Source organism: Protopterus annectens, chromosome 11.part0 (assembly GCF_019279795.1).
Source record: "Protopterus annectens isolate FY-2018-M chromosome 11.part0, PAN1.0, whole genome shotgun sequence".
Classification (NCBI taxonomy): Eukaryota; Metazoa; Chordata; order Ceratodontiformes; family Protopteridae; genus Protopterus; species Protopterus annectens.
The window spans coordinates 908,032,918-908,060,751 of NC_056745.1; the positions used below are offsets into that span (position 1 = coordinate 908,032,918).

The following is a 27,834-nucleotide window of genomic DNA, read 5'->3' on the forward strand; positions in this document are numbered from 1 at the left end:
CTCATGAGGTAATGGATAAGGACATAAATGTTGACTGACCATGGATGGCTATTGCCAGATGACTATAACGGTTACAACTACCACAATGACAAAATCAAGACAGAATGATTCAGTAGAACACCACAGAAATTACAAATCTGCCAGCAAACACTTCATATAAGATTTCCCTCATTCTGGGCCTTTTAAAAATTTTGCAGCATACAACCCCATATATCTGACTGTGAAGTCCAAAAGAAAAATATTCCCTGCGCTTCTGATCCCATGCGCTTCTGATCCCATCTGCTCCACTATATATATATAAAACCAAAGTGTCATTCAAGCCATTTGGCATTGATAAAGGTCAGTTAGGCAAGGCTAAGAGCAAAATTTAGAGATCACAGAAATGTGAATGGATCAAGTCATTGTCCCTTTTCAGAGTTCTCAGTGCACTTGCAGGAATACAAAAGACAATACCGGGACGTGTTGACAGGAAAGAAATGCCCATTTTGAATTAAACAGTGCCCTCAGTTCACTGATTATGCCTTGTACAGAGTCATTATCATGTGTGGTGGCTCAAAAATGAATCAGCAGGACAGTTCTATAAGATGCATGAACAGAAAAAGGCCCCTGTCAAACCCGACTTCCTGTTGTATTTTAACAGAGATAACCTGATGATGCATGTGTTCTGGTTATGACCAGCTCCTGTCATTCGGTGTTATTTTATCACACAAACTTGAAGTAAAGCGAACAAAACTATAAACACAAAAATCCAACTTAACATATATTACTTTTTCAGTTTAGCTGCCCTCATTACATCAATAGCTTGCAGAAGAACTACCTACAACATTACACAGTAGTAAAGTTAGAGCACTACATTCCCTTAAAACTTGCTGCAATGCAGTGTTTGCATTGTGTATGACTCTAGTGTGACTTAGACTAACGTTTCAGTTTTTTCATGTAACTTCTGCATGTCAGCCAAGGTCACAGAAAATATTCTAACCTCAAAGTTAATTAAGTAAACCAAAAACACATCTAAGAAACTGTCTTTTAGGTAGCAACAAAGGAACAAATATGTGCTAATACTGTACTACAAATTCTTACTTTCTGCTTTGGATGGCAACACAAATATATTATAGGACACTATAGCACTATCTTGGTAGAGTTCTCCAGAAATACAGAATACTCTCCCCAAGAAAGGATTGCATAACTAACCTTATTTCAATAGACTGATATTGTAAAGGCACTTGCCACTCAATTTGGAAATGACTGAAATAGTGCTAGCACCTTCTCTCCCTCCCATAACACACACACGCATAAATATATATGTGTGTGTGTGTGTGTGTGTGTGTGTCTCTGTGTGCAAGCATGCCTGTGGGTGAGTATGTGTGTGTGTGTACACAATGCTTTGGTTTTATAAAAGATGGGACATTACTCCATCTACATATTATTACTAAAGGAAATAGCATAAGTACTACTATTCTACATTAAGGTACAGCATACCATATCTCTCACTATCTTGCATGCTGCCTAGAACAAAGAAGCAGTGCTTTTACTGAGTATGAAGAAATGGGCATTGAAATGTAAGAGTAATGCACATTTAGAAGTACTACCCAGACTGCATTTACTGAGGGAGCTAAATAAAAAAAAGAACTATAGGGCTTAACAGTATTCTACATAATTTTGTTTTGTATGCCTGCATATCTAAGTATAGCAATCAGAAAGTTCTGAAAAAAGCTGTAAGTTTTACTCATAAGCACCAGTCAGGATATATTCAAAGACTGAACTCCCTTCCCAAAAGGGAAAGAAAGCCCTTCCTGGGAATCAGTATTTTATCTATCATTTACTTGACCAGTGGAAAGACTGTTTAGTTTCACAGAGACAGGCCATGTAATTTCTTAACCAAGCAGAAAATGGCCTTTTTTTACTACAAAGATCAAGTCCACCATGTTTTCAAAACATTGAGATGACTGGCATTACAATGGCTTTTCTTTGCATGTTTGACTGTTATGTGCTGTGTATGTCAAGTGAAAGCAGGCATTTGATGTAGCTATCAAAAGCAGGCTTTACATAAAATGTTGATCACAGTGGAGGGACACAAGTTAATCAAAATAACTGAAAAACAGGATTAGTTGTTAATTCCATTCAGATGTCTGAATAAGAATGCTAGTTAAGAGCATGTGCATTACATATTAAAGAAAACAATATGTTTATCTGTACATTTAATGAGGGGTTAAACCATAAGAATCGGTCAGTATAGTACAGTGTTAACCCATCTCTATATTTCCTATACTATTGTGAATCAACTGAGGTCTTTGTATTAAGTACTGTGTTTGCATTTGCTGGCCTCTTTGAGGAGTTCTAAGTTTCATAGCTTGTTCTGTAGAAACAGCAGAAAATGTATGATCATGGACAGCATGCTGTGACTTGTGAAACTTTGGAGACCTCTGCAAATTTCCAGGGTGCTCATGCTGGTCCAAGTCTTGGGATCTCTGCAGTCCATATTTCTCCGGCCTATAATTGTAAGTTCCATCCTGCCATTGTCTGCTGCTTGATGTATAATCTATGGATGGATATACTGGTTTGCCAGTGACCCTTCCTGCAGGCTTCCTTACGTAACTCTCTGTGTGTAATGTTTCCTGCTGGGTACTGAATGCAGCAGGCTGGACTATAATCTGGTTGATGCGTGATGTGTTGGAGATATGGTGGTTAGCAGCATAAGAAAAGGCATTTGGATGTGGCAGCTGGATTAGAAATGAACTCTCTGGATTAGCCTGATTACCATGCTGATAAGAGGATACTGAAGTTGGGCTAAGGTTGTCCTTTGTAGGGGAGTACTGTGGGGGCATCCCACGGTGAACAAATGTGGCAGAGTATGGTGGTGGCTTTTTCAAAGATCCTTTATCTGATATCTCAGTCTGTGAAGCATGCCTAGGTAACCTCTGAAAGTTCATATTAATGTTTCTTGTTGGACTGGGTGTTTTGAAACCTGGGCTACCAGAACTGGTAGAAAGTTTGTTACCACGTGGACTATGCAAAGCAGACCTGTCTAACATCTCACCATACTTTTCGTATTCACTGTCAACACCAGGAACATTGTCATACTGAGATGCATTTGATCCTCGTTTGCCTTCACCGACATCAATAACCCGAGTTACTGGTTTAAAAGATATGTTCACATCATCAGGACTATCAGGAGAGCTAGAAATGCCATGATTCACTTTCCTTCGTCTGTGTTCTAGAGCAGCCATTGCTGCAGATTCTGTAAAGGTTGTATCTGAAGGTGGGTGCCATACTGGTACAATATTCTTCTTGGCATTTGTAGCAGCATTCAAATTCTGATTGGCAGAAACACCATCAGGCTTCCTGGGCTTGTCTGGTACAGAAGGCAGAAGAGGAACAGCAACCTGACTTCTTGATTCACGTTCTTGAGATGCTTTAAAAGATTCTTCCTTATTACCACTCTGTCCAGATTTGCGTTGGTTAGACACAGCTCTTTCAACAGAATTCCTTCTCCTTCTGTCAGCAGGTGACTGACTCCTTTCTGGAGAAGTCCTTCTGTCTTTCCTTTTGAAACTCTGAGCTGTTGATTTACTTGCATTTTTGTGCCCATTGAGCAATGATGCATAAATGTAGCGTGGTTCTGGTGGTATCTGACCCAGTGGCTTCTTGGGCACTTCATCATTACCGCCTAGGAAAAAACATATTTTTAAGTCAATGAAAAATAATTTTAAACTTGCACACAGCTATTAAAAATTCTTAAAATAACAAAGTTTTCTGTGAAACAGCCTCTTTTACACATTCAAATACATATATATCCAAGTAATAACCACGATGGAGTTTCTGCTATAAGGGAAAGAAAAGTAAATAGTATAACAGATTATGTGATGAGGGAGCAATATGAAATAGAAGTAAATAGCATTGCAAAATACTGACGAACAAAGGCAGATCTAGTAAAAAAATATTATTCATTCATATTATAAGATTTTCTATGTTGTGCATCTTCCATAAATGGCACTATCCTCCAGAAAAGCCCTCCTTGCTGCTAAATGCAACTGTAGCTGCATACTAAAAAGAGACAGCAACCATTTTTAGAAAATACAAATCATACTGTCATGCCCCCCTTCACCAAACACACACTCAAGTTGTACTCCTGAAGTCAACATGGTGCACATAAATATATGTTTATAGGTTGCAGGATTTTTTACCACTTTAAAGTACTAACTGCTAGATAAAACACAGCTCATAAACTGTTCTTTCTACTGTTACAGAGGGATGTTGTAAGGGTGAAAAATGTTATACAGCATATAAGCTAATTAAATCATGAGTAACATTTTATTGTGATGCAAGTTTATCACTGTTAGTAGTTTCACTTTTACAGCTTCCCAGTTACAAAGTCAAGGAGCTAGGCAAAAATGTCACATTGTAAAGCTTCTAAGCACTGCTGGGTAAAAAAAAAATATATTGCTATTCTAGTTTTGATGTTCATGGAAAAACATTTCACATATGTACACACAACATTCCAGAAGGTGTCCTGCATACCCATCAGAAACACCTACTTCATGGCTGCAAATCAGTCTTTCTTCTGATGTACTATGCTGACCACATTTGACTATCAGGGTATGAGAAACATCAGAATATGATTACCTCAATGTCCTTTTCTATATCAGCAGATGTATCAGCTAAATCAATTCAGAAATAAACTATATCTAGTTGTAAATGATAAACTCTCTCTCTCTTTTGTTAAAGCAACTTACCTCAGGTATCTTTCAACTGCCAAACTTGATAACACAAAGAAATTCTGGGCTATAATAAAACCTTTTAGTTCTACCAAATATTTCTCAAATAAAAAGATTGCAACCTCTCACCAGAACCAATAAAGGATACTCATGATAATGATGTTACCTCTAACTACAGCTGCCTCACACCTCTTGAGTTTCACATGATGTGGTTAATTAAACTCTTTCATTACAGGAAATTGTGAACCACCCTTCATTGCACTTTGAAGCAGTAACTTCTAAGAATACAGAAACTCATCTTACAGACAGAGAAAAATTCAACTGATATTTATTCTATATGCTTGCAGGAATTCTTAACAAAGCTCTATAGATTTTCTATTCATTTAGCAGCACACTTCTTATCTATCTCAACGCATGAATAATACCATCCAGCTTTAAACATTTAATATTTTTTATTTTATTTAAATTTGTTAAATGGGGTAGATCATGGTCTCTTTAGACCATTTACAGGTTCAGAATGGGAGCTTAAAGAGGTAAAGAATGCTCTAATACCACAACCTAAGCTCCCTCAACCCGTGTGTGCCTCTGACTGCAGAACAACTGCTAAGATATGCCCTTTAGACAAATCTCTAAAAAAACTCATTTACACTTAGCTTCTCAAATAAATACAAAAATATGATCTGTTATCTGGCAAACATCATGAATTTCAACCAAAATACAGTAAACAAACAGCTATCTGCACTCATCTCACAAATGTATTCCAGAACTGAAAAAGGCTCATTAACCGGAGCTATTTTTCTGGATTTCAAAAACAGCCTTTGAGACGTTCAATCAATGCTCTACTTAATAAAATTCCTTACTATGGACTTTTGCAAACAGCATGGTTCAACAGACATTTATTTCTGATAAACTCTTGTGATGTTGCCTTCTAATACTTTGCACTGACTTGTTTTTGTGAGTTTGTTGCGGGGGGGAACCTATTTCTTCATCTTTCGCCATTATAACACATGTACTGTAGGCCTCCTATCATTTCCTGTCTGTTGCATGTCGATTGTCAGCTCATATATGATGATCAGTTTGGTACTTATGTTGACAATGTAGTATCACCACTGGAGTTTAATGAGATTTTAAGAAATTAAACCACCTAAAGTCAGTCTAGTTGCATATTAGCAATCTGCCAGCAAGAAAATTAGGGTAACAGAAAAGTGTGTCTTACAGAACTTTCACCATCACTGGGTTACATTCTTCTACTCAAACAGGTATGCTAACATTTGGGGTTTCCTTGACCTATTACTTTTCCCACTATATATAAACAACATACCCTGTGACCTATCACACAAAGATAGACAGAAGTCAAGTTCTTATTATAATGCTGGATCCTGTCATCCTGAACCATGAAATACAATTGATAGGTACCAAGCCATTTGTCAGATACGATCTGGCCATGCTAGTGCTCCTAGTCTCAAAATCCTTTCAGATTTTTCCCTCCCATAATCCTTCAGGACTGTAGCTTGAGCTTGCTGACTTATACTACTTATTCATAGGTTCATAGGGTTTTAGTAGGCTAACAACCACAAGGGTCTTTTTAAGCTTAGTCATGCATCCCAAATCTCTGACAAGTTCTGGTACCCTTGATAAGTGTAACCAGGGGCTTCGGAGATGAAACATTTACAAGGAGGGGCCTGGGAAATGAACCATTTACAGGTTGCCTGTGCCCATTAGAGAGACAGGTGCCAAGTCATAGATGAATTTCCTGTTCCCCATTCAATTGTCCAAGTTACACTTGAATTGGTTTAGAGAGTAACTCTGCTTCACATGGATGGGGAGACTGTTCCAGAGGAGGGTTAGTCTCTGGGATAAATACTTCTCTCTTAAGCAGGTCCTACGTATATCAAAGGCAAGGTTTAAGTCTTTAGAACAAGTAATTCTGGTACAGTCTGTTTTGTGGATATGCAGGAGATCCATCAGAGTGGGGTCTGACAAAGCCTCATGACTTACAAAGTCTTATAGAAAGGAAAGACAGGCAAAGGATATTCAAGATGATCTGTCAAGTCCTCAGAAAATTACATTTTGGACAGGGAGGGAAGTTGCATCAGATGGATTAGGATGAAAGGATCCAGCCTTATTATAAGAAAACAACTTTTCCATCAAATTAATTCTGTCCGTCAGATCAGACTGATGGGTCAGAATCCTAAGTAACCTTGTAATCCTGGGTGGCATCATGCCAGGACACCCATTAAGATTGTTGATCCAAAGGAAGCCTGGTTCTGGACAATATGACCAACGTACTGTGTTTGGTAAAGTGTGCAATGTAGGCCATGTTGCTGCAAAGCAAATTTAATCCACGGTAGAATTTCTAAAAAAAAAAAAAAAAGTCTGTGAAAGTAGAAATTGACCTTGTAGAATGAGCTTTTGGTTTTGCTGACAAAGATTTATTCTGTGAAGTATAGGCAAAGGATTGTTAGCCAATGGACAAGGTTACTTTAAGACACAAAATCTCAGTTTGTGAGCTGCAAAGGACATGCACAACGGATTGTCTTTTTGAATGCTTTTGTCATGTGGAGATAGGATAACAGCTATCTGTGAACATCCAGGGTGTGGAGAATATACACTCCATGGTTAGAATGGTTAAGGAGGTAAACAGGAAAATGAATAGGCTGATTCAAATTAGTATCTGAGACAATCTTTGGGATAATGGAAGGATCAGTATAAACAGTAACTCTTGTCTTTGTAGAAAAGTAAGGAGGGTTGGAAGATAAGGCGTATAATTCTGAAATTCTTTTAGAAGATGTAGCCACCATTAAAAAGAGAAACTTCTAGGACAGAAATTTTAGTTGGGCTGTAGATGCTGACTACTGTGGGGTGGTTGTCAAGACATTTAAAACAAAATTAAGGTCCCAAGGTAGAAATGCAGGTTGCAAGAAAAAGGGTCCTTTCAAAAGGCTTTGCACAAGTTATGGGAAACAAACAAATAAGAATCATAGCCACTATGGAAACTGGATACAGACTTTGATAGTGAAGTAATTAAAACCTTTGTCAAATAAATCTGACAGAAATTGTAGGATCTCCAGAATGTATGCAGAGAATGGTTTAATGCCCTACTTTATTGTCCATATGGAAAAGCATTTTCTTTTGCTCCTATATACTTTGAGAGTGTATTATTTTTGAGACACAGAAAGGATGCAAACTGTAATTTTAGATAAAAAGGGATTCTTGGCCATCAGAGGAACTGGAAAAACCAAGTGGTTAATTTCAGGCTGAGTACATCCGGATGAGGTTGGCTGAATGGGTAGGGCAGCACAAGTGGATAGGGATCTAGAAGCCATGGGTGCTTCATTTAAGTGAGGTTTGAGCAAGCGGAGCAAAATATGTCATTGCCAACATGGTGAATGAGGCTCAGTGTGGTTTAGCATGCTGATGCATTCAGTAATAACCTGGACATTACAGAAAAAAGGGGAAAAGCATATGTCCTTCTGAGGGAATTAGAGCAAAGAAGTTGCTGCATTTGGTACTGCAAGCAAGGCTGGCCCCAGCGGTTGAATATCTGATGAACTGTAAATTTACTGAGTGACCACTTGTAACAAGTGGCTTTCCTCAGAATATGCATTACGATCAGCACGTAATACAAAGCAAATAAAAAGCAATCACCCAAGGTTTCTCAAAAAACGGGGTAAGATCTGGTTCCTCCCTGGTTGCTCAAATACAATATTACACACATGAGGTCAGCTTGAACTAAAATCATTCCCTGAAGGAGATATAGCAAGAATGCTTTGTTCTTTTATATACTCCTTCTGTGTTGTGCATGTAATGTTTTGATATACTTATCTCTTCAATATGGATAAAGAAAAGTCAGAGAAGAGCTTCTGCAAGTGCTTTGTCTGTTACAATGCCTAATTTTACACACACACACACACACACACACACACACACACACACACACACACACACACACACACACACACACACACACACACACACACACACACGTGTGTGTGCCTTTATCTGTTGTTTCTGAATTGTTGATATTGTCTTGAGCCTTATACCTTGGGCTGTGGCTGACAGGATCATGTACCAGTCCACATACTCAGTTATATAAAATCAGTGCATAAATAACACTGAAATGAAAGCTAGGGACTACTAAAAGGTCATTTACGTATCATATGTATCTTGTCTATAAGGAAGATGTACAATGAGACTAAACCATGAACCCCACTTCTCCCCTCGATAAGGCAACTGGCACTAAAGCGAGTTTTGCAAGTTGGAGCATTCATGTCTTCTTAGGAAAAAGACTCACAGGGAATATAGCAGTGCAGTGCAAATATTCAAATTAGGTTAGAAAGGGTTCTTTTACAGGAAGCCAACAACAGATAAAAATTTCAGAAACTGTTACAGACAGACCACTGTGAATGGTAAAATGAGGACTTGTGTCTGTTGCCTGGCAAAAAGACATGTCAAGGAACTGTGTTTTAGTACTCCCACCAATAATGTCACCTCAAACAAATGCAACAATTATCACAATTAATGCGGAAAGCAAAAAAAAAAAAAAATCTTCCACTTGGCAAATGCTTTCCTTGTGGAAGTTGTCTAGAAATGTTGAAGTATCTAAAATATTTACTTGATTACAAAGAAGACAAGTGACATCTTAATGACCGCACTAATTTCAGATGTGTTTTGAAGCAGAAGGTACTCAAGTAATGAATGTCTGAAATGTGTAATTTTGACATTTGGATACTTTTTCCCTTGACCCTTCTGGTTATGAATTTACACACATAGGTGTATTGTAAGCATTTATGTACAACTGAAAACAATGAACTTGGTTTACTAATGTAACAGGAAGTTCTTGATATTCAGTCAGTATTTAATTGAGTGGAAAATGAAAGCTACATACTTATGATAAAAATAGATCCATGTTGTCTCATGTTTGTCTGGTTCAATGTTTGGGTTATCGGGTCTGACCTTGGTGCCTTCTCCCAGAGCTGTGCATTCAAGACTCTGATTCCTCCCTTACCCATAACTCCTTCCTTCTGTCCAAATTACCTCAGATCAAGTTTGCTGACAGTTTCCAATTATAGAAAAAACTATCCTGATAAAAATAAACTATCATGGAATAAAATGACAATTTATTAAACATACTACGCTTGGAAAGGTGACCTTAGACAGGGTCTTAGCTGAGGTCGTTCTGAGCAGCAGAAGACTGTAGATGGTAATTTGGAAGGGGGAGAGAGGGATGGATGTTGAACCGGATAAAAGTGAGACAACACGGATATAAAGGTATGAACTGTTGGCCAAGTTGCCTCTGCACAAATGTCATGGACAGGAACTCTTCATGAATGCCACAGAGGCAGCAATTGCTCTAGTGGAATGAGCCTTTGGTTCTGAGTGTAAGGGCAGATCTCAGGTTTTATAAACAAAGGAAATGTGCAGTCTGCCAGCCACTTAGAAAGTGCAACTTTTGACACAAGATTTTCCAATTTTGTTTTGGAAAAGGAAACAAAGTTGATCTGATCTTGTAATATCTTTGGTATGGAGTAAATAAAAAAAGAAGTTATGTACTTACCATAACATTCCATGTGAGTTGTTTATCTCGCCTTTATTCTCACTGATGGGTTCGGAGCCGATCCTCGCCTCCGACACGGCCAATAGCAAAGCTCAAGGTTTGCCAGTAGCTCGAGGCCAAGCCCCTTATCTTAAATCATTCCCTGAAGGAGATATAGCAAGAATGCTTTGCTCTTTTATATACTCCTTCTGTGTTGTGCATGTAATGTTTTGATATACTTATCTCTTCAATATGGATAAAGAAAAGTCAGAGAAGAGCTTCTGCAAGTGCTTTGTCTGTTACAATGCCTAATTTTACATACACACACACACACACACACACACACACACACACACACACACACACGTGTGTGTGTGCCTTTATCTGTTGTTTCTGAATTGTTGATATTGTCTTGAGCCTTATACCTTGGGCTGTGGCTGACAGGATCATGTACCAGTCCACATACTCAGTTATATAAAATCAGTGCATAAATAACACTGAAATGAAAGCTAGGGACTACTAAAAGGTCATTTAGGTATCATATGTATCTTGTCTATAAGGAAGATGTACAATGAGACTAAACCATGAACCCCACTTCTCCCCTCGATAAGGCAACTGGCACTAAAGCGAGTTTTGCAAGTTGGAGCATTCATGTCTTCTTAGGAAAAAGACTCACAGGGAATATAGCAGTGCAGTGCAAATATTCAAATTAGGTTAGAAAGGGTTCTTTTAAAGGAAGCCAACAACAGATAAAAATTTCAGAAACTGTTACAGACAGACCACTGTGAATGGTAAAATGAGGACTTGTGTCTGTTGCCTGGCAAAAAGACATGTCAAGGAACTGTGTTTTTAGTACTCCCACCAATAATGTCACCTCAAACAAATGCAACAATTATCACAATTAATGCGGAAAGCAAAAAAAAAAAATCTTCCACTTGGCAAATGCTTTCCTTGTGGAAGTTGTCTAGAAATGTTGAAGTATCTAAAATATTTACTTGATTACAAAGAAGACAAATGACATCTTAATGACCGCACTAATTTCAGATGTGTTTTGAAGCAGAAGGTACTCAAGTAATGAATGTCTGAAATGTGTAATTTTGACATTTGGATACTTTTTTTCCCTTGACCCTTCTGGTTATGAATTTACACACATAGGTGTATTGTAAGCATTTATGTACAACTGAAAACAATGAACTTGGTTTACTAATGTAACAGGAAGTTCTTGATATTCAGTCAGTATTTAATTGAGTGGAAAATGAAAGCTACATACTTATGATAAAAATAGATCCATGTTGTCTCATGTTTGTCTGGTTCAATGTTTGGGTTATCGGGTCTGACCTTGGTGCCTTCTCCCAGAGCTGTGCATTCAAGACTCTGATTCCTCCCTTACCCATAACTCCTTCCTTCTGTCCAAATTACCTCAGATCAAGTTTGCTGACAGTTTCCAATTATAGAAAAAACTATCCTGATAAAAATAAACTATCATGGAATAAAATGACAATTTATTAAACATACTACGCTTGGAAAGGTGACCTTAGGCAGGGTCTTAGCTGAGGTCGTTCTGAGCAGCAGAAGACTTGTAGATGGTAATTTGGAAGGGGGAGAGAGGGATGGATGTTGAACCGGATAAAAGTGAGACAACACGGATATAAAGGTATGAACTGTTGGCCAAGTTGCCTCTGCACAAATGTCATGGACAGGAACTCTTCATGAATGCCACAGAGGCAGCAATTGCTCTAGTGGAATGAGCCTTTGGTTCTGAGTGTAAGGGCAGATCTCAGGTTTTATAAACAAAGGAAATGTGCAGTCTGCCAGCCACTTAGAAAGTGCAACTTTTGACACAAGATTTTCCAATTTTGTTTTGGAAAAGGAAACAAAGTTGATCTGATCTTGTAATATCTTTGGTATGGAAAAAAGAAGTTATGTACTTACCATAACATTCCATGTGAGTTGTTTATCTCGCCTTTATTCTCACTGATGGGTTCGGAGCCGATCCTCGCCTCCGACACGGCCAATAGCAAAGCTCAAGGTTTGCCAGTAGCTCGAGGCCAAGCCCCTTATCCCTCAATGCACTGCCGGAATTACCTCAGATCTTGTTTGCTGCTATATACATACATATACATACCCTTTTATATATTTCTACCAAGAACACTTCCCAAGGGAGAAGAAGGAATATTGAATAACCAGGATGGTACTAGCCTCTAAGTCAACAGTCAGCCAGGAGGGGGAAGGAGGGAGGGACGTGAGAATAAAGGCGAGATAAACAACTCACATGGAACGTTATGGTAAGTACATAACTTCTTTATGTGAAGTTGTTATCTCACTGTTTATTCTCACTGAAGGGTAGCTTCCCTAGCACCCTCAACCCTGGGTGGCTCATGGGAGTATGTTCTTCAGTACCGTAGAACCAAAGGAAGACCTGTCCCTTGAAGCCTTATCTACTTTGCAATACTTGATAAAGGTATGAGGCTTAGGCCAAGTGGCTGCAGAGCAAATATTGTCAAGGGGCAATTTAGCTTGAAAGGCAGAAGACATAGAGACGGCTCTGGTAGAATGAGCCTTAGGTTTGTGTGTTAATGGCATGTTCACATTTTCATAAACAAAGGATATACAGTTGGATAACCATTTAGATAAGGTTGTTTTAGCCACTGGATTGCCTTTTCTTGCTTCTGAGAGGGATACAAAAGGTTGGTCTGATTTTCTAATATCCTTAGTTCTGTCAAGATAAAATCTGAGCTGTCTGTGAACATCAAGTTTGTGCAGCATGTATTCCAATTTGTTAGAGTGGTTGGGAAAAAAGACTGGCAGCTCAATGACCTGATTGATATTTGACTCAGAACAGACTTTAGGTAAAAATGAGGGGTTTGTTCTGAGAGATACTCTATCAGCATGGAAAATCATGCAGGGTGGTCTGATAGATAATGCTTGAAGTTCTGACACTCTGCGGGCAAAAGTAATGGCCACAAGAAACATTGTTTTCCAGGATACAAATTTGAGATCACAAGAAGATGCTGGTTCAAAAGGAGGAAGAATAATTTGAGACAGCATAAGGTTTAAATTCAGGGAGAATAGGGAATTTTGATCGGAGGTCTCATATGAAGAATGCCTTTAAGAAAAGTCTTGGATAATTTATGGCCCATAACATTTGAGCCACCAAACCCAAGGTGAAAATTTGAGATAGCAGCTAACTGAACTCGAACTGTAGCAGCTGCTGCCCCTTCCTTAAAAATTTTTGTCAAAAATTCTAAAATAGAAGATAGCGGAGCTCGGAAAGGGTCAATGTTGTGCGTGTTGGCCCAAATTGAGAACCTTTTCCACTTACTGCCATATAATTTCCTTGTAGATGGCTTGAAAGAAGACAAGAGAATTTGTCTTGTATCTTTTGAAATTGAATGAAGCCTGGCAATTAGAGGAAGTGGATTAGCCAAGCAGTCAGTTTCAGGGACTGCAGTGAAGGATGAAGGTCCCCTGATGGGTGTGTCGGAAGGTCCGGAACTGCATCCAGGATCCACGGATCTTCCAACAGATGATGATGGAGAAACGGAAACCAAATCTGTCGAGGCCAGTAGAGGGCTATGAGTATAACTGTCCTTCCCAGTGATTTTGCTTTCTGTAAAAATCTGGGTATTAATGGGAAGGGTGGAAATGCCTAAAGGAGACCTGAGGGCCAATCGTGTAAAAGTGCATCTCTCGGGGGATGACTGGGAGGTGGTATTAGGGCAAAGTAGCTTCTGCATTTTGAATTGATGTGGCTGGCAAAAAGGTTGCAGCAAGATTGGCCCCATTTGCAGAAAATCAACTCTGCAACCTGTTGTTTGAGAGACCATTCATGAGGGAGCAATATCGCGCTGCTTAGCTTGTCCGCTATCACGTTGGATTTCCGCGGGATGTGCGTTGCCAACAGAAAACGCTGGGATGACACAGCCTATTGCCAGACCCTGAGGGCTTCTCGACAAAGGGGGTAAGAGTTGGTTCCGCCTTGCTTGTTCAAGTACCAGACTACTGACATGTTGTCTATCTGAATTGCAATAGTTCCTAGAGGGAGAGAGTCCTGAAAGTACTGCAACGCCAGAAGCACCGCTCTCAACTCTAGAACATTGATGTGCAGATGTAATTCTTGATCTGTCCATGTGCCTTGGGCAGTCTTTCTCTGAAAATGCCCCCCCCCCACCCTATCAGGGAAGCGTCCGTGGTCACAATGGCTACTGGGGGGGGGGGGGGACAAAGGGTCTTCCGATTGTGACATGAAGAGACGTCAACCACCACCAAAGGTCTCTCCTGCAAGAGTCCATGATGTGAATCATGTGGTGCATCGGTAGTTTCTGCTAAGACCACTGAGCGAAGAGGAGCCATTGAAGCATATGCATCCTTGCGAGTGGTATAGCCAGGATTGCTGCCGCCATCAAACCTAGCACCTTCAATACCTCTGCTGCTGTAGCTTTGTTCTTTGACACCAGTGAACTGACATTTTGGCAGAGAAGAAAGACTCTTTCGACAGGAAGATGTAGAGTATAGTTGAGGTATATAACTCTGCTCCTATAAAAACGGTATGCTGCGATGGCGATAAGGCAGACTTTTCAAAGTTGATTGTAATGCCTAATTGATGGCAGAGTGTCAGAGTGTATTGTGTTGCCTGAGTCAATTGATGCCTGGTGGCAGTGGTGAGGAGCCAATCGTCTAGGTATGGAAACACCTGGAATCCTAGACATCTCAGGTGAGCCGTGACCACTGCCATGCATTTGATGAACACTCTGGGGGCTGTAGTGAGACCAAAGGGCAGAGCTCGAAACTGGTAATGATTGGCTCCCAGCCAGAAGCGCAGATCTCTGGAGCATCTGTTCATCTTTATGTGATAGTACGCGTCCTTGAGATCTATGGAGCACATCCAATTGCCTTTCCCTAGGAAGGGAAGAATGGACTGAAGCGTGACCATTTGGAACTTCTCTTTCTTTACGAACTGGTTGAGTATGCTGAGGTCCAAGATAGGTCTCCAGTCCCCTGTTTTCTCTGGTACCAAAAATAATCTTGAGTAAGTTCCGAATCCAACTTTGTCTGCTGGGACTGGTTGAATGACTCTTTTTTCTAGCAATCTGTGGACCTCTATGATTGCTTGTTCCCTGAGACTGGGTGGAACATCTGGGATTCTCTTTACAGGAATGGGAGGGGAAGAGAATGGTGTGAAATATCCTCTGAAAATGATGCTTTGTACCCAAGTATCTGATGTTATGTTTAGCCAGGCTTCTGGGTACAAAGACAAGTGACCCCAGACTGCCTCCAGAGCTGAACAGTCGGGCCCCCTTTCAGGGGCGCTGGTAGGGTTGACTGGAGAACTGACCCCTGTCACCCTGTTGTTGCAGACCCCCTCTGCCGCGGGGGCGGCGTCTTCCGTTATAACCCCCTCCTCTGCCTCTAGAGGGTGTTTCTCCACATGTGTCCTGAAAGGCTCCTTGTGTTTTTCGGAACCACATTTTCCCTCCCCTAGGGCCCTTGGGGTAGGGCTGAGTAGAGATCGAGAAACAGACTCCAACGGCAGATAAGGTCTTGCCTTCCTGCTCACACCTGATTAAAGTTTACTTTACTTTGGGCCCAAACAGTGATGAGCCATCAAATGGGGTATTAATAAAAGAAGACTTAAAGGGTTCCGCAAAGGAACAGAGACGCATCCAAGCTTGTCTTCGAAGAGCAATGCCCGAACTAGCGGCTCTACTCAAACCATCAGCTGCATAGGATATGAGAGGCATGGACGTGTTTACCACTGAGTTTAGAGTAGCGAGCTGGGTGCTGACTTTGTCAGCCACCCCTGCAGCTACTGTACCCTGGAGAGCATCTCCTAGCTCTTTCAGATCATCTCTCTGTAGTCTCGTAAAGTGGGTTAAGTAGTTCAGTGATCGCAGAGAAAAAGTCGCTGAACTAAACATGCACTTCCCATATCTATCCATGACCCTAGAATCTCTGTTAGAGGGATGGATAGAGGTGGATGTCTCAGATAATTCCTTCTTGGTGGCAGCTACCACCATGGCATCAACAGGCACTCCCTTTGTCAAAAATGGCTTGTCCACTGGGGCAGACATGAATTTGTTGGGCTTACGAGGAACAGGTTCCATGGCCTCCGGTGACTCCCACGCCTTACAAGAAATCAGTTCCATGAGCTCGCCGTAAGGCGGAGATACCCAAGAAGTGGAAGGTTGAGACCCAAAAGCCTTCAAGAGCATGGACTCATCCTCAGTAGGGGTCTTGGACTGCCAATCTCCCCTCTGACTAAGGATCTCTACTATCGCTGCAAAGGAGATATCCTCAGAGGGGGGATCGAGGGGACTCTTCTGACTCATCTAAGTCTGTATCAAATGTCAAAGACTCCTGTGGGGAGTCTAAGTGCCTCCTCTTGCACAGTCTCTTCCTGGGCACCTCTTCAGTGGGGGGATCTGGGGAGGTCTCAGAAGAGTAGGGGATGCCCTGTGGGGGTACTTGAGACTCGGGGTCTCTAAGCTTAGAGGGACCGGTAGATGTAGAAGCAGACACAGGAGCTTGAGGGGAGAGGGAAGGCTGAACCAATGCTGACATTGTCTTTGGAGACAAAACTCTCCTCATAACATCGAAGGCACCATGGCTCTGACAAGAAGTAGTGGAAGGACCCGAGAGTACCATCTGATCCTCCCACACTGAAACCCTGGGCTCCGAGCTCGAGGTAGGAGCCAAGCTCATCTGAGCCGAAGCCCCGAGAGGAACAGTCAGCATCGACAAATTGATTCGGTTATCCTCCCCGGACCCGACGGGAGAGCGTCGGCTCCTAGAGTCCTCGATCGGCGCCAAGGACATCCGAGTAGATGGAGCCAATAACACTGGTGTGGGTATCGGCTCCAAGGGTCCGACAACCATTGGTTCTGTTTCCTTCGGCTCCAAGAGTCCAGTATGGCTCAGAGGAGGAGTAGACAAATCCAGTTCCATGGTCTTTGGCACCGACGAGCTGGTTGGGGCCAACAACAATCTGGCAAGTCCTGGTGCCTGTAAAAGCTTCTGCACTAGCCGATCCATGTCCAAATCTGAAAGGGTGAATGCATCGAAGGTGCTGACTGGAGCAGAGGTGAAGAAGGAACTTCAGAGACCGGCTCCAAAACTGAGAGCTGGCTCCGACTCAAAGGTACACTTGGTTCCGAGGTCTGTGGAACCGATGACCCTCCTTCTGAAATTTTTGCCTTTTTTGTAATTTTGTCTGAAGATCTGGATTTTGAGGATTTGGAGGATGTGCTAGTATCTTCATGGCCACTCAAAACCTCAGAAAAAGATTGCTGTAGCAATCCCCTATCTATTAGCTTCCTCCTTCGCTCAAAGAGGACTCTTGAAGAAAAAGAATGGCAAATGCTGCAAGTGTCTTGGAGGTGTCTGTCAGTGACAGACATTTTCTGCCCACAATCTGGGCATTTTTGAATCCCTATTTAGGATGGGATTTCTCCTTTTCATCCGACATAGTTAATAACAAACAGTAAACTGAAAAGAGTAAGACAGAAAAATCCTTACTCACTTGTAAAGATCCACAAAACTACTAAGCCCAAGCAGGGCACTAACTATAACAATATAATTACAGATTACAAATATAGGGCTAAGAGGCCCACAGAGAAGAACCCTGACTATTAGAAAGACTAATAAGAGTAAATAGGGTAAAGGCCCACACAAACCAAGAAGCCAACAGGGCACTAACTATTTAAACTGTCTAAAACTACATAAACTATAGATTATATTAATAAACAACCTGATATGAACACAACTATTTTAGTAAAAAAAAAAAAAAAAAGGTTTTTATATACACTTGCTGTTATTTTTCCCACAAATGGTCCGAGCTAGCTGGATCACTGAGATCTCTCTTGCCGCGGCAAACTAGATCTGAGGTAATTCTGGCAGTGCATTGTGGGATAAGGGGCTTGGTCTCAAGCTACTGGCAAACCTTGAGCTTTGCTATCGGCCATGTCGGAGCCGAGGATCGGCTCCGAACCCATCAGTGAGAATAAACGGCGAGATTTAACAACTTCACATTATAAGTTGTCTGTGAATATCTAATGTATGTAGCATATGTTTTCCTTTGCTACAGCAATTGCAGAAAAATACTGGCATATCAATGTATTGATTCAGATTTAATTCAGATACTTTTGAGAGAAAGATAAGGTTTATTTCTAGCGACCTTCTATCTTCGAGAAGGATGAGAAAAAGACTGCTTGCATGAAAGCTCTTGTAATTCCAAAACTATTGTGGTGGAGGTCATGACAATCTGAAAATGTTTTCCAATAGAGAAGCCTCAAGTTAGCTGATGCTGCAAGCTCAAAGGGTTTCTGAGTCAAAGACTGGAGTAATAATATGACATCCCATGCAGGAACTGGTTCTGGAATGGGAGGACTCAGTTAAAATGTTCCTTTGAGGAAAACTATGGATACCCTAATAGAAGAAATGGAAGTCTCATTATGGCCTATGTGAAAACTTGAAATGTCAGTCATTTGAACTTTGATATTAGAAAAACTGGAACTCTGCTGAAAAACTTCTGAAAGAAATTCCAGTATCAATGTGAGAGAGGCAGAAAAGGAGTCCAGTCTTTTTCTTGACATCCAAATAAAAAAATCTTTTCCATTTGCCTTTATAATTCTTTTTGTTGGACTGTTTTGAGAAGAGGGAATTATATGAATGAACTGTCCCTATGAAGGGATGTGGGCAAACTAACTGCTGTGCTTTCTGCTGAGGTAGGAGGAAAAGGTCACAGCAATGTTGGCCCCAACCCCTGAAAATTTCCACTAATGCTGTCTGCTTGAGAAACCACTTGTGAGGTAATAGGATGCGCCCAATCAACTTGTCCACTAGTACATTCGACGTACCAGCAATGTGGACTGCTACAAGGAAGTCATGGGAAGACATTGCCCATTGCCAAATCACATGGCCTAACAGCAAAGTGGATATGAATGTGTTCTTCCTTGTTTGTTGATGTACTATACCACTGACATGTATGTCTGAATGGAAATCATACCCTTGGGTAGATAATCCTGGAAAGCCTGCAACGCTAGGCAGGTTACTCTCATCTGCAAGATACTGATGTGAAATTTGGCTTCCATAAGTGACCACATTCCTTGAACAGTCCTCCCCTTGAAATGCCCTTCCCCACCCTAGAAGGGAAGTGTCTGTGGGTACTGTGGGCCACTAAGAGGTTATCCACCAACTTATGTGTTTTCTTCATACTTGAGTGAGATGGATTCTGGCATGGAGGCTCTGTGACCACTGGACCAATAGCGTCCACTGTAACACTCTCATGTGTAATCTTGCTAGTGGAACTAAAATAATGGTAGAGGCCATCAGGCATAGCAGATGTACAATTAATCTTGCTGGTAGATGGGGATATGAAGAACCTGAGCAGCCACCCATTATAAGGAAAGAACACTTGACATAGGAGGTTTGGCAGTTTGTTGAACTGTATTGAGCTGGCAACTTATGAATTCTATTTGTTGAGTAGGGGACAGTTTGCTCTTTGCAGGACTGTCAGTTATTCCTAACTGATCTGCAAGGCAAAGCAGGGAAGCTTGGTGTTGTAGCAGTAGATCCCTGAAGGTAGAAGTTAGGAGCCAGTCATCCACATAAGAGAAAACGTGGATCTCCTGCAGCTGTAGATGAGCTGCAGCTACTGCCATAATCTTAATTAATACCCGTGAGACTGTGGTGAGACCAAATGGCAGTGTTCAGAATTGGTAGTGGGTGGTTTCCAGCCAGAAATGAAGAAATCTCCTGGATTGCCTTTGAATCTTTATATGGTAATAGGCATTTTGGAAGTCTATAGAGCACATCTAATCATCCTTCCTTAAATGAGGTAGTATGAACTGTACTGTGACCATCTGGAACTTTGTCTGACTGAGAAATCAATTGAGGTGACTTAGGTCCAATATTGGTCTGAGGTCCTCTGTCTTCTTTGGAATTATAAAGAACCTGGAATAGACTCCACATTCTAACTTGTCTGTGGGGACCTGATGAATGATTTTTTTTAGTCACCCTAGAAACATATGTTGATACAGTTTCCAACTGACTGGGTGGAGTATCAGGAATATTCACTCTTTCGTTCAATGGATATAAAAATAGTGCAGCAGTCAGGTAACCCGTCAGGGGTGCTGGTAGGGTTTCTGAGGGAAGTGACCATAGAAACTCTGATTTTGCAGACTGCCTCTACCTCTGGGGTGATGTCCATTTGAACTGCCTCCCTCTCTGTCTTATGGGGAGGTCTATCCCCAGTAGTGTCTTGGTGAAAACCTTGTGACTTCTTGAACCATATCTTCTTACCTCTCCTTTGATTCCTGAAATAGGATCTTTGTGGAGTGGAAAAATGAATTATTTTTGCATACAGATTCTTACCATCTTGTTCACTTCCTAGTAAGAGTCTCTTTTACCTTGGGCCCAAAAAGTGTGGAAACTTCGAAAGGGGAATTAATGAAGGATGCCCTGAAGCTTTCTAGAAAGCTGCAAACCCACATCCAGGCATGGCAATGCATGGTAATGCCTGTACAACAGATGCTCTTGCTATGCCATCTGCTGCACTGGATAGCAGGTACAGGGCAACATTGCAGATTGTAGGGCAGCTATTTGGGTGTCCACTGTCTTTTGGACATTCAATGGCAAGTTACCGAAGACTGACCTGGACATCCTCTTATCAAGTCCCTTTGGAAACGAGTCAAGTGAGCAAGGTAATTTAGCATCCTGAGAGTAACGGGAGCATAAGTCCATTTCCCTAGTCTGTTCAAGGCCCTAGACTCTCTGTTAGGGGGATAGACAGAAGAACTCTCCTCAGACAATTTTTTTTTTCAGGGCTGAAGCATCCACCATGACATCTACTGGAGGTTTTTGAAGCCAGTGCTTTCTATCAGTTGGGGCTGCTAGGACTGTTTTTTTTTTTTTTCTTTTTTTAGGGATTCGCTCTGTAACATCATGCTTTTTAAAATCTGCTTCCCAGAAGCTTGCTATGTCTGCTTATTTTGCATTTAGAAAAATGTTGCAGAGGTAGCTGTAAAACCCTTGACAAATTTGGTGAAAGAAGCATGAAAAATCTGAGAAACTCCCCAAATCAGGTTCTCTCTCACTCTCTGTCTCTCTCATATCAACCATTTAAAAACCTATGCACCAGATCCAAATACAGCATCTATGCCCAAGGTACAATTCAAAATTTTATCTTTTACATCCTCAGGAAGGTTTTGTGACATGACCTAGCAAACCTTTTCATAACAGTTCCAGTAGCAGCAGCTCTGGAAGTGGTATCAGCTGAAACATAAGCACCCTACAAAGAATATCTAGTCACTTGAGACACAGAAGCAAAAATATTGCAGATACATTTTCCTCAAACAAGGAAAAAGAAGCCATAATGTTCCTGATATTCTCAAAAGCAAGCAAGCATAAACCTTAACATGTGGATTTGACAATTACGAATTCTAAAAACAAATGTTGCAGATGATTAAACTTTTTCCAAGATCTTTACAAGGTTTTCCCATCTTTGCCAGAAGGTGAGGGATTAGCATTTAACTGGATGTTTAGCAAAAGCTGGATTTACCAAGAATATTACTGCTGCGCCTGATCTGGGATTGAAAAATTAAAACTTGAGGAACTTTATACTATCTACTGGTTTTCTTAGGGGCAAGCAGGCTGACTATCAGGCAAGCTACAGGACTATAATAAATACATCCTCTCAATGCTGGATGAAAATGAGGAACCTGAGGAAATTCAGGATATTCAAGTCATAAAAAAAATATTACTTTAATGACAGTGAAAGATAATTATGTTCCCACTGAAACAACTGATTCATTCTGGATATGGTTTCAGAAAAAGAAAATCTTTCCAAGAAAGAATGAGAAGCCTGAGGAGAGGAAAAAAGAAGTTATGTACTTACCATAACATTCCATGTGAGTTCTTCATCTTGCCTTCATTTTTTACTGATGGGTTTGGAGCCAATCCCTCAGCTCCGATACAGCCAATTGGAAAGCTCGAGGTCTTCAAATAGCTCAAGGCCAAGTCCCTAGCCCATGATGCACCTGGAATTACCTCAGATCTTGTTTGTTGCATATAATAATACCATATGTCATTCTTTCACTCCCGAGAGAAAGGTATAGAAGGATTGCGTAACCAGGATGATCCAGCATCTCGGTCATCTATAAGCCCAGGCGGGGGTAGGAGGAAGGAAGTAAGAATGAAGGTGAGATGAACAACTCACATGGAACGTGTTATGGTAAGTACATAACTTCTTTATGTGAAGTTGTTCAATCTTGCCGTCCATTCTTTACTGATGGGTAGCAGCCCAAGAACCATCACCCTCGGGTGGCTCACGGGAGTATATTTCTCAAGACCCTGGATCCAAAGGAGGCCCTGTCAACTTTGTAATGAGTGATAAAGGTACGAGGTTTTGACCAAGTGGCTGCTGCAGAAATGTTATCAATGGAAAGCCTGGCAGAAAAAGCAGATGTAGAAACTGCTCAGGTTGCGTGAGCTTTAATCTTGTATTGTAAAGGCATATTAGCAGCTGAATAGGCAAAGGTGATGCAATCAGATAACCATTTAGACAGAGTTGTTTTAGCCAGTGGTCTACCCTTCCTGGAGTCCGATAATGAAACAAAAAGTTGGTATGATTTCCTGAAATCTTTTGTTCTATCCAAATAAAATCTGAGCTGTCTGTGAACATGAAGTTTGTGCAGCATATACTCTAAATTGTTTGAATGGTTGGGGATGAAGACTGGCAAATCAATAATCTGGTTGAGATTGGTTTCAGTGCAAACTTTGGGCAGAAATGAGGGGTTCATTCTAAGTGAACCTCTGTCAGCATGGAATATCAAATACGGAGGCTTGATGGATAAAGCCTGAAGCTCTGACACTATGCGGGCAGAAGTAATACCTACCAGAAAGATGGCCTTCCATGATAAAAATATGAGGTCACAAGAGGAAGCTGGTTCAAATGACAGAAGAATTATCCGGGAAAGCATAAAATTTAGATTCCATATAGAATAGGGAGATTTCACAGGTGGTCTAATATGAAAAGACCCTTTGAGAAAGACTTTGGATAACTTGTGAGACATGATATTCAACCCTTCAAATCCAAGATGAAAATTAGAAATAGCAGCCAAATGAAAATGAACTGTTGCTACTGCAGCTCCTTTGTTAAAAATCATAGTTAAGAACTCTAAGATGGAGGCCATAGGGGCTTGGTAAGGATCAATATTATTTTTAGAGACCCATATAGAACATTTTTTTCTGTTTGCTAAGATATAGCTTCCTAGTAGAAGATTTACAAGAAGATAAAAGGATCTGTTTTTTCTCATTGGAGAGGTTATGGAAACTGGCTATGATAGGAACTGGAGCAGCCAAGCTGTCAGCTTCAGGGACTGCAGAGAGGGATGAAGATATCCCGATGAATGCGTCAGAAGGTCTGGAACTGGGTCCAGAATCCAAGGATCCTCCAAAAGACGAAGTCGAAGGAAGGGGAACCAAATCTGACGAGGCCAATGAGAGGCTATTAACATGATGGTCCTTCCCCAGGGTTTTTGCTTTCTGTAGAACCTTGGGTATCAACGGGATTGGTGGAAATGCATAAAGGAGACCCGGAGGCCAATCATCTACGAGTGTGTCCCTTGGGGCTTCTCCCAGAGGGGAAATCAGGGCAAAGAAGCTTCTGCATTTTGTGTTCGTGTGACTGGCAAAAAGGTTGCAGCAAGGCTGGCCCTACCTGCGGAAAATCCTGTCCGCTATTTCTTTCTTGAGGGACCACTTGTGGGGCAACAAGATAGCCCTGCTGAGTTTGTCTGCTATCACGTTGGATTTCCCCAGGATGTGTGTTACCAACAGAAAGTGCTGGGTGGGATCAGCCCACTGCCATACAGCCTCAAGACAAAGGGGGTAAGACCTGGTTCCTCCTTGCTTGTTCAAATACCAGACCACCGACATGTTGTCTGTCTGAATAGCAATCGTATCCAGAGGAAGAAAGTCCTGAAAGTACCGCAATGCCAGAAGTACTGCTCTCATCTCCAGGACACTGATATGCAGATGAGTCTCTTGATCGGTCCATGTGCCTTGGGCGGTCTTTCCCTGGAAATGCCCCCCCACCCTATCAGGGAAGCGTCCGTGATCATTGTGGCCGCTGGAGGGGGTAGCACAAATGGGCATCCTATCATGACATGAAGTGAGGTCAACCACCACTGAAGATCCTTTTTGCAGGAATTGGTTATCATTATAGTGTGAGACATAGGAAGCTCTTGGTAAGACCATTGAGGGAACAACAGCCACGGTAGTATCCGCATGTGCATATGAGCTAGTGGTATGGCTAGAATTGCTGCTGCCATCATGCCTAATAATTTCAGAACTTCTGATGCTGGTGCTCTGTCTCTTGATATCAGAATGATGACATGATGACGAAGAAGAAAGACTCTTTCTATTGGGAGCCTTAGTTTGGTGGAGATGGTGTCCAACTCTGCTCCGATAAAAACAATATGCTGCGATGGCCTCAAGGCAGATTTTTCTGAGTTGACTGTAATGCCCAGATAATTGCAGAGTGACAGAGTGGACTCACTGGGCTGAATGAGTTGATGCCTGGTGGTGGCGGTAAGGAGCCAATCATCTAGGTACAGAAACACCTGGAATCCTAGATGCCTCAGGTGAGCCATGACCACTACCATGCATTTTAACACTCTATGGGCTGTAGTGAGACCAAAGGGCAGGGTTCACAACTGGTAATGATTGGCTCCCAGCCAGAAGCACAAGTGATCCCTGGATGGTCTGGCCATCTTTATGTGGTAGTACACATCCTTGAGATCTATCAAGCACATCCAATTGTCTTTCCCTAAGAAGGGAAGTATAGACTGAAGCGTGACCATCCGGAACTTCTCTTTCTTTACGTATTGGTTCAGTCTGCTGAGGTCCAATATGGGTCTCCAGTCACCCGTCTTTTTTGGAACCAAAAAGAATCTTGAGTAAGTTCTGGATCCTGTCTGGTCTGCTGGGACTGGTTGGATGACTCTTTTTGTTAGCAACGTTTGTACCTCTATTGCTGCTTGTTCCCTGTAACTGGGTGGAACGTCTGGGATTTTTCTTATGAGTGGAGAGGGTGTGGCAAATGGGATGAAGTATCCTCTGGAAATGATGCTTTGTACCCAGCTGTCTTTTGTTATTTTAAGCCAGGTGTCTGGATGCAAAGATAAGTGACCCCCGACTGCCTCCAGAGCAGGACTGTTGGGCCTCATCTCAGGAGCGCTGGTAGGGCTTCCCAGAGAAATGATCTCTGTCACCCTGTTGTTGCGGACCCCACTCTGCTGTGAGGGCAGTGTCTTCCATTATTGCCCCCTCCTCTGCCTCTGGAGGCGGGTTCACCACATGTGTCCTGAAAGGCTCCTTGGGCTTTTCGGAACCACATTTTTCCTCCCCTTTGACCTGTAGGGTAGGGTCGGGTAGGGGTGGAAAAACAGACCCCCGATGGCAGACAACAGTCTTTCTGTCCTGTTCACACCTGGTTAAGGTTTCCTTCACTTTAGGCCCAAAAAGGGACGAGCCATCAACGGGAGTGTTCACAAAGGATGACTTGAAGGGCTCCATGAAGGAACACAAGCACATCCGGGAATGTCTCCTAAGAGCAACTCCTGTACCTGCTGTACTGCTCATTCCATCAGCTGCACAAGAGATGAGGCGCATGGATGAGTTGACAACAGAAATGAGGGTGGCAAGCTGGGCGGCAACTTTGTCAGAAGCTCCTGCAGCTACTGCACCCTGAAGAGTATCTCCAAGCTCCTTAAGGAGATCTCTTTGTAACCTGGTAAAATGGGCCAAATAGTTGAGCGAATGAACAGCAAAGGTCGCTGAACTAAACATGCACTTCCCATATATATCCATAATCCTGGGGTCTCTGTTAGGAGGATGGATAGACGAGGAAGTCTCAGACATTTCCTTTTTGCTGGCTGCAGCCACCACCATGGCATCAACAGGAACACGTTTTGTTAAAAATGTTTTGTCAAGGGGGGCAGAAATGAATTTATTAGGCCTCCTAGGGACAGGCTCCATAATATCCAGAGACTCCTACTCCCTTCGTGAGACCAGCTGCATCAGCTCATCGAAGGGCAGAGACACCCAAGAGGTGGAGGGCTGAGACCCAAAAGCCTTCAGGAGAAAGTACAGTTGTGTACACTTACCATATATGTAGATGTTCAAGTGTATTCACTGTTGCAGTCATTACATTTGGGTTATCTGCTTGCAGGAAGCCCTCAGTTGGCCTGATTATCAAAGTCTTGGGTCCTGCATCGGTTGCTCTCTCTTCTTCCATGACGTCAGGTAGTCAGGGGTATAAAACATGCAGCCGACTACAATACATCAGTTTTTCTTGCCCCAGATGTCAGGTGCCCCCATAATGGGAAGCAATTATATACAAGGTTACACCTCCAAAAAAAAAAGCAAATACACCAGAAAGCTTAAATACAGTAAACATGAAGAGAGATATAGCCAATAAAATTCAAGGGGCTGGAGGGAGGGTAACCAGGACTGCAACAGTGAATACACTTGAACATCTACATGGTAAGTGTACACAACTATACTACATTCTTTGTGTTTCCCTGTTGCAGTCATTAAATTTGGGTAGATTCCCAAAGCTAAGGAAGGGAAGAGGCAATTAGAGAGCATTAGGACCAGCTATTAGGCCCTGCAAGACTGCAGTGGCAAAGCCAGTTCTGTGTTGAAAAAACATAGCCACATGGTAATGCTTGGTGAAGGTATGTACAGAACTCCAGGTAGTAGATTCCAGGATGTCCCTGGTAGGAACACCTCTGAGAAAGGCTGTTGAAGTAGATGCAGTCCTGGTGGAATGTGATCTTATCTCCTGTGGGGTAGGTTTTCCATGATGCTTATAGCAGAAATGAATGCAAAGGCCTATCCACTTAGAAATGGTTTGCTTTGAAATGGCCTTCCTCTCTGCCCCTGCAGCAAAGGCAACTAGCAGCTGTTCAGTTTTCCTGAGAGACTTAGTCCTGTCCAAAGTTGTCTGTGCATGTCCAAAGAGTGCAGTATTCATTCTCCTTTGTTCTGTGGATTAGAAAAGAAGGTTGGCAAATGAATGGACTGATTAAGAGACCACACTGGATACCACCTTGGGCATAAAGGAAGGACTGGTCCTGAGGGACACTCTGTCTGCATGGAAGATGATGAAGGGCTCCACTGCCATGAGGGCCTGTAATTCAGACACCCTTCTTGCTGAAGTGAAGGCAAGAAGGAAGGCTGTTTTCCAAGAAAGGAATTTCAACTCTGCAGTTGCAGCTGGCTCAAAGGAGGTAGAGTGAGCTTTCACAATACAAAGTTAAGGTCCCATGCTGGAGTAGGGGCTCTCCTGGGTGGTCTTAAATGTTTGCCCCCTCTGAGAAATTGTTTCAGCAGGGGTTGAGAGAAAAGGGGTGGCTCAGTATTATAATGTGCTGAAATGGCTGAGGCATGAATTTTAATAGAAGAGAAGGAAAGGCCCTTGTGAATCATCTCTGTTAAGTATTGAAGAATATGCGGTAAGGTGGCACTGTTGTGCCCATCCCCTGAGTTTGGCTCCAGGAACAGTATCTTTTCCACTTT

General features: G+C 41.9%; 1 protein-coding gene across 2 annotated transcripts in view; it reads right to left on the reverse strand.

The window, feature by feature from the left end:
- Nucleotides 1-2,183: 2,183 nt before the first annotated feature.
- USP6NL (USP6 N-terminal like) overlaps nt 2,184-27,834 on the reverse strand; it is a 1,978,038-nt gene continuing 1,952,387 nt past the window's right edge. For both annotated transcript variants that reach the window (XM_044088303.1, XM_044088302.1), the window contains one exon: nt 2,184-3,667. In XM_044088303.1, the coding sequence (XP_043944238.1) occupies nt 2,244-3,667 (1,424 nt within the window). In that variant the 3' untranslated portion in view covers nt 2,184-2,243. The remainder of the gene's footprint in view (nt 3,668-27,834) is intronic.